This window comes from Octopus bimaculoides, chromosome 4 (assembly GCF_001194135.2).
Source record: "Octopus bimaculoides isolate UCB-OBI-ISO-001 chromosome 4, ASM119413v2, whole genome shotgun sequence".
Classification (NCBI taxonomy): Eukaryota; Metazoa; Mollusca; class Cephalopoda; order Octopoda; family Octopodidae; genus Octopus; species Octopus bimaculoides.
Genome location: NC_068984.1, coordinates 100151675 through 100159556, shown reverse-complemented (window position 1 = coordinate 100159556; position 7882 = coordinate 100151675). Strand labels below are relative to the sequence as shown.

General features: G+C 35.8%; 1 protein-coding gene across 2 annotated transcripts in view; it reads right to left on the bottom strand.

Moving 5' to 3' along the window:
• Positions 1 to 7882, bottom strand: part of LOC106867327 (rap guanine nucleotide exchange factor 4) — a 139472-nt gene that overhangs the window by 37526 nt on the left and 94064 nt on the right. For both annotated transcript variants that reach the window (XM_014912167.2, XM_052967308.1), the window contains one exon: positions 322 to 416. In XM_014912167.2, coding sequence (XP_014767653.1) covers positions 322 to 416 — 95 coding nt within the window. The remainder of the gene's footprint in view (positions 1 to 321; positions 417 to 7882) is intronic.

The following is a 7882-nucleotide window of genomic DNA, read 5'->3' as shown; positions in this document are numbered from 1 at the left end:
TATATATATATATATATATATATATATACATACATACACACACACACACACACACACACACACACACACACACACACACACACACACACACACACACACATATATATATATATAATTCATATATATTTATATGTGTGTTTGTGTGTGTGTGTGTATATATATATATATAAGATTTTAATGTCTGCTTCACCAATATTTAGTCAGTGCTGTAACAGATAGATTGCAACTGACATTACAGTAGAGAGTTAGTTGCAGATGCAACTACAACTGGAATAGTATCAGTTAGTTAGAGTGCAGCTAGTGCTAACATGGTGCACTCACCTTGCTCTGAGCTGTATCATGTGTTCAATGACTATCAAATCATTCTTCAGCTCCGGATATTCCACACAGTCCCTGGTTAAGGCCTGGTGAAGTTCCTGCAAATATACATATAAAGGGGTAGAGTGAAGTGCATGTATGTGTGTATATTGAGATATGAGAGGGAGGGAGAGAAATGCAGAGAGAGTCTGTGGGATAGTGGTATATATATATATATATATATATATATATATATATATATATATATATATATGAATGGTGGTAGATAGGATAGGGTGTGGAGAAATGGACCAGAAAGGACAGGAAATGAAATGAAAAGAGAAAAGAAAACAGAGAAAGATGAAGAATATGAAGTAAAATCAAGGAAGAAGAAAAAAGAGAGGAAAAGTGAGGAAATGAAAGATAAAGCCCGTGTGACATGAAGTAAGAGACAGAAAAATAATTAGAAAGAGGTGGGGAGAGAGGGAGTGTATAGGGTGATTTATCTATCTATCTGTCTGTCTGTCCATCTGCATATGTGTCTATATATATAACCATTCTATACCTAGAGAGACAGACAGACAGACAGACAAACAAAGAAAGCAATAAAGTATACAAATGACGTAGGAGATAAAGAGAGATTGTAAACAATAGAATGAGAACGAAAGAAAGCTAGATAAAAAGACAGTGTAATATAATGAGAAAGTGAGAACCCAACCAAACTACATTTAATCCAATTATATCCAATTATAATTTTCTGAACTAATTACTTTCCTCTTCACAAATGAAACATATTTTCTTATTGACGTATCCTGATATCTATATTTTCACCAAGTAGGTCGCTTTTATCTCCAGTTGTCAAGTGTTTTATTCCTGGATATGGTGCAGTGGATAAGAGCATTACTATCCTTAGTTGAGAAATAAAAACATCCCTAGTTCAAATCAAGTCTGGTGCTGTTTACAGACATATCTTAGGATAAGACACCTGACAATGGTGATCATACTTTGAAACTAGCTGAATAAAATGAAGATGTAGATATTCAAATATCTTTTGTTTTTAATGGTGATATTCATTAATTTGATAAATTACAATTGTCTTTAGACAACTATTCTCAGACATTTACACATTTAATATTTCATGTTCTAATTAACAATTAGGTGTAGTTAAAAAGATTGTTTCACAATCATGAGATGGCTGATAAAAATCTCACAGCACAGTACTTGTGAAATAAGAACATAATCATCAATTTGTTGTTGAGGCAAATTTTTTACAGCCGGATGCCTTTCCTGCTGCCAACCTTCACCTATTTCCAAGTAAAGTAAAATTTCCCCATAGCCAGACATGAAAAACATAGAAGACTAGAAATGAACTAAATCCCTTGTATGAAGATGACACTCATTTACAACCATCATGCGATACCAAGACAGAGATACACACAACAAACATGTATTTATAAACACACACACATATATGGGCTTCTTTCAGTTTCCATCTACCAAATCTATTCATAAAGCTTTGATTGCCTTGGGACTAAAGTAGAAGACACTTGCCCAATATGCTTCACAGTGAGACTAAACTCTGAGACCATATGGTTGAGAGGCACGCTTTTTAACCACACAACCTAGAGAGCGAACTAGGACAGAGAGAAACTGTGTGGAAGGAAAATCATCAGATGGAATGTATCTGTTGGAGAGCAGATTTAATCAGTCTCTCAGCTTAATACCACCATCTGGCACACGAACACCTTGTGTAGAGTACACCCAATTTAACTGCACTACCTAGTTCTTGAGTATCTTTAATGGAGTCCATTTTGTGGTAAGCATTCATACTAGGTAGCTGGTCAGGAGATAATACCTTGAGTCAATATTTCTTACTGTGGCAACTAATGAGATGTGGTGTTTTCATTTATTTGCTCCATTAAGCTCAGAGACTCCTTAAAGAAAGATGGACAAGATGGACATTGTTCCTTTATCTGGGAAGGGCATAACAAAGCACAACTACTGAATGAAATATAATGATGGTTAACTACTATTTCATGTATACCTACTTTATATGGATGACCTTAAGATATTTACAAGAAAAAAAAAAAAAGAGACAGATTTGGATTCTCTAAACCAAACAGTGAGAATACTCAGTGGAGACATTGGGATGCGATTTGGGTTAGATAAGTGTGCAGTACTAACTATGAAGAGAGGCCAGAACTTAAAGTCTGATGACGTAAAATTACCACAAGACAACATTGTTTGATTGCTATGGAATAATGAAGAGTACAAATACCTTGGGGTACTGCAAGATGATAAGAAAGAGAAATGAGAGAGAATACCACTAAAGAGTACAAGAGGAGAATTAAGAAGGTGCTCAAAACAATGCCAGTATTGAGAAACTCTTCCTGTTTCTGAAACAGACAAAGATAGAGCAGCAGAACTGAGATAGAAAAACCAGAAAGCTGCTAACAATGCATAATGCAAACCATCCTAAAAGTAATACTGATCAACTTTATTTGCCAAGAAGGGAAGGCGGTAAAGGATTACTAAATGTAGGACACATTGTTGGTACTGTGATACTGTGGCAGAAAAGTTATGTTGTACAGAATATAGAAAGAATACATTTAGCAGCCAGAAATACAAAAAAAGTAACTGAAACTTAAATTCAAAGGGAAAAGAAAGAACAACAAAATAAACAAATGGAAAGAAATGGAACTGCATGGCCAATACATGCAACAAACCGAAAATGTTGAAAGTGAAGCCTGCTGGCTTTGGTTGACAGACAGGAACTTGAAATGAGAAACAGAAACTTTAATTATAGCTGCTAAGGAACAAGCCATTGAAACAAATCTGATCAAAGCAATGGTTGACAAAACTCAATCAGACTGTAAATGTTGAATTTGCTGGAAAGGAGAGGAGAGTATCATTCGCATTGTGAGTGAGTGCTGTTATACTAACACAAAAGAAATATAAGTGTAGACATGACTGTGTAGACAAAGAAAGTGCATTGAGATATTAGTCAAGTATGTGGCTTCAAAACAACAACAAAGTAGAAATTACTATTTGTAAATCTCACAACGAGAGATATTCAGCAACAGCACTTTGAAGTAAAGATTATTTGCCAACATAACATGGCAGTCCTGGTTTAGGACAAATGTTGCTGTAATTTAGCCCCTGGACTGCCATGTTATGTTGGCAAATAATCTGGTCTGAACATAAACCAGAGGCTGTGATAAAAAATGAGAATAATTATAATAATAATAATAATGATAATGGCTTCAATTTTTGGCACAAGGCCAGCAATTTCGGGGAAGGAATAAGTTGACTACATAGACCCCCAGTGCTTAACTGGTGCTTATTTTATCGACCTGGAAAGAATGAAAGGCAAAGTTGACTTCAGCAGAATTTCAACTCAAAATGTAAAGATGGACAAAATGCTGCCAAGCATTTTGCTTGGTGTGCTAACACTTCTGCTAGTTTGGTGTCAATTCACCTATCAGTGACTAGATATCAAAGAGTGATATAATTTATTTGGCAGTAATTTGGTACCACAAAGTGGTATAGCCCACTGAGTTCTTGATAAATACCACTGGCTGTATCTCATTGTTACAAGTACAATGAGTGTAACATAATCTTTCAGAGTTAGTACCACAAAATGTTATAGTCTACCTAAGTACTACTAGATACATCTGGGTGTAACTAGGTACTTAACATAACTAAATTAGGTACCCAACTATCATAAGTAAGGAATTATTTTCTGTTGGCTTCCACAAGTAAATGTGAAGTTTAAGATTTTCAGGGTGAGAAATCTTCTAGGAGAGAATAACTGTGTGTAATTCAGTTTTAGAATAGGCATACCATGTCCTTGAGTGTCATATATGAAGAGTGACTAAGAGTGCTAAATGGCTTGGAAAGGCATCCAGCCATATGGCACTGCCTTAGAAAATTTGTTCAACCCATGCTGACATGCAAAAGTTCACATAAATCACTGAAGATGATGCTAAAATTTTTCTGTGGAGAAATTGTGTGCTTCAAGCCTTCCTGGAGAAGACAACTGAGTAAGCAGCTCTCTGTGTCCACCACCATCACCATCACCACCATCATCATCATCATCATCATCATCACCACCATCAACATTTAACATCCATTTTCCATGCTGGCATGGGTTGGATGGCTTGACAAGAACTGGCAAGGCCAGGGGCTGCACCAGATTCCATAGTCTGTTTTGGGCTTGATTTCTACAGCTAGATGCCTTCCTAATGTCAACCACTTTACAGAGTGTACTGGGTGCTTTTCACATGGTATCATCATCAGTGCTTTTTATGTGCCATCAGCATTAGTGCTTTTTACCTGGCACCAGCACCCACACCAATGCTTTTTATATGGCACCTTAGTTTTAGAATCTCAATTCTGTTGTAGTGGGTGGGTCTTCTTGAGTACAGCAATATGCCACATATCTTGGTCCTCTGTCATGTCCTTTGTAAGGCTCAACATTTTATGATTGGCCTTCATAGCATGTGACAATCTCTACATCACTGTTGTTCTACTCTTCTTCAACAGTAGACATTCAGTAGTTCACTAAATCATAAACAGACACCACAAGGTGGTACAACTCATTTGGTTGTAAGCACCACAGACTGATGCATCTCACCTAGTTCTAAGTAAGTACTATTGAATGATATAGTTCATCTACCTGTTTATAGGTATCATAGGGTGGTAGAGTCCATCTGGTAGCAATAAAATGAGGAAAGCAAAAATGATAAAAATGAAAAAATACCAAAAAAGAAATGAAAGGAAAAAATGAAAAAAATGCCAACAAAATGTAAATAAATAACTTAAAAGTAGAGAAAAAAAAAATTAAAAAGTAGAATAAAAATAGAATTATATTAATTAAAAGAGAATAGAGGAGTGGCGTGGAAAGCATCTATTATTTTATTAATTTTAATTGAGCCAGTCAGGACAAAGTAAAAGATAACAAAAACAAAAAAATTATTGAAATTAAAAAGAAATATAAAAGCGCTAATTATAATAAATATAATTATAATTATAATAAATAAATATTTGTATAATTGTACATGTATTATTGAAACATGAAAAATGAAATTGAGGAAAATCTATGTGAAGTGGTGGTAGTGTTGATGGCGGTGGTAGTGGTGGTGATAGTTGTGGTGGTGTGGTTAGAAGCATGGTGATTTGATAGCTGACAGGCATGATTAGTATAGTGATACAATGGTGTAGTGTGATGGTGATGGTTGTGTTATATAGCATGACTGGTGGTGGTGGTGATGTGGTGCAATTCTTATGGTTGTGGGGTGGTTTGGGTCGATGTTAATGGAAGTGGTAGTAGTGATATATGATTTGATAGTTCTGGTGATAGTTGCTGTAATGGTAGTGGTGATAGTTGAGGGGGGGGGGTGTTGCATAGTGATTTCTGGTTTACTTAATGTGCGACTCAAATTTCTCATCATATCTTAAATATTCCAATAACAGCATTATAATTAATAATAATAATCCTTTCAATTATAGGCACAAAACCTGAAATTTCCCAGAGAAGGATCTAGATGATTTCATTGACCCCAGTGATCAACTGGTAATTATTTCATTGATCCAAAAAGGATCAAAGGCAAAATTAAACTCAGCAGAATTTGAACTCAGAATGTAAAGACAGACAAAATGCCACACAACATTTTGTCTGGCATGCTAACAATTCTGTCAACTTGCTGCTTTTAATAAAAATGGTTTCAAATTTTGGTACAAGGCCATCAATTCCAGGAGAGTAGGTAAGTTGATTAAACTGACCCCAGTGCTCAATGGGTACTTATTTTATTGATCTTGGAAGGATGAAAGGCAAAGTCGACCTTCGTGGAATTTGAACTCAGAACACGAAGACAGATGAAATACTATTAAGCATTTCGCTTGGCAGGCTAATGATTCTGTCAGCTCACTGTCTTTTTATAATGATAATCCTTTCTACTAGGGGCACAAGGTCTGAAATTTTGGGAAGGGGCATAGTTGATTGCATTGATCTCCTCAGTACTCAACTGGTACTTAATTTATCACTCTGAAAGGATGAAAAGCAAATTCGACCTCATGTTGTGAGAGAAAATGAGAATTACAAGACCTTGTGGGACTTTGCCATAAAGACTGAAGCAAGAAGATCAGAATTCATTATAGAGGACAAAATAAACAAACATTATAAGACAATAAATTTTGGAATTCCTTATGATAGCAGAGTTGATATAAAAGAAATTGGAAAATTGAGAAATATCAGGATCTAAACAGAGAACTGAAGAGACTATGGAAGACCAAGACAACAGTTATTCTTGTAGTAAATGGTGTACTTGGCACAACACCCAAAATGTTATCTAAAAGGCTGAAAGACATTGGAATTGAAGCTTGCTTTGCTGACCTGCAGAAAAGTACCATCCAATATTCTGTGAAAATCTCAAGAAAGATACTTGAGATTTGAGGAAATTCGTTGTCACCAAACATCAAGATAAAATAGCTGCTAACCAAATTAGCAAAATGATAATAATCAGCTTGTTTGTTTGCTTGTTATAATTTAGTTAGTAAGAGAGGTGGAGATGGAGTAAAAGTGAGAGAGAGAGAGAGAGAGAGAGAGAGAGAGAGAGAGAGAGAGAGAGAGAGAGAGAGGAAGATTATGAGTAGAGAAGAAAGAAGTGAGGAACAAGTAGAGAAAGATGTATATAATAAGGCCAAATGCATCATGTAGTTAGTTCAAGGGAGAGGTAAAGGGTGAGAGAAAGAGATGGTGAGAAAAAAGAAGGCGAGAGAAGTGTTAATGGTAAGGTGGGGAGGGAAAGGTAAAGAGAAAGAGATATGTTTAGGATAAAATATTTGGCGTAGGGTGATGTTCTGGTAGCGTGGTTACAGAAAGGCAGATAGAGAGAGATAGATCGGGGAGGCAGTTACATTTAGAGAGAAAGAGAGAGAGAAAGAGAGAAAGAGAGAGAGAGAGAGAGAGAGAGAGAGAAACAAAGAGAGAGACTGAAAGAGAGAGAGAGAGAAAGAAAGAGGCAGACAGCGTTTGTATTGTCAAATATATATACATACAAATAGGTAAATATATAAGTAAAGGTATATTTATTTTATTCTTTTTTCTTTTACATGTTTCAGTCATATGACTGTGGTCATGCTGGAGCACCACCTCAAAGGGATTTAGTTGAACAAATTGACCCCAGGACTTATTTCTTTATAAACCTAGTACTTATTCTATTGGTTACTTTTGCTGAACTGTGAAGTTATGGGAATGTAAACACACCAACACAAGTTGTCAAGCAGTGATGGGAGGACAGTCACAGACACAAAGACACACACACAAATATATATATATATATATATATATACACACACAATGGGGCTTCTTTCAGTTTCCGTCTACTGAATCCACTCACAAAGCTTTGGTTGGCCCGAGGCAATAGTGGAAGACATTTGCCTAAGGTGCCACACAGTAGGACTGAATCCAGAACTATGATGTTGGAAAGCAAGCTTCTTACCAGCCAGCCATGCCTCTCTCTCTCTCTCTCTCTCTCTCTCTCTCTCTATATATATATATATATATATATATATATATATATAT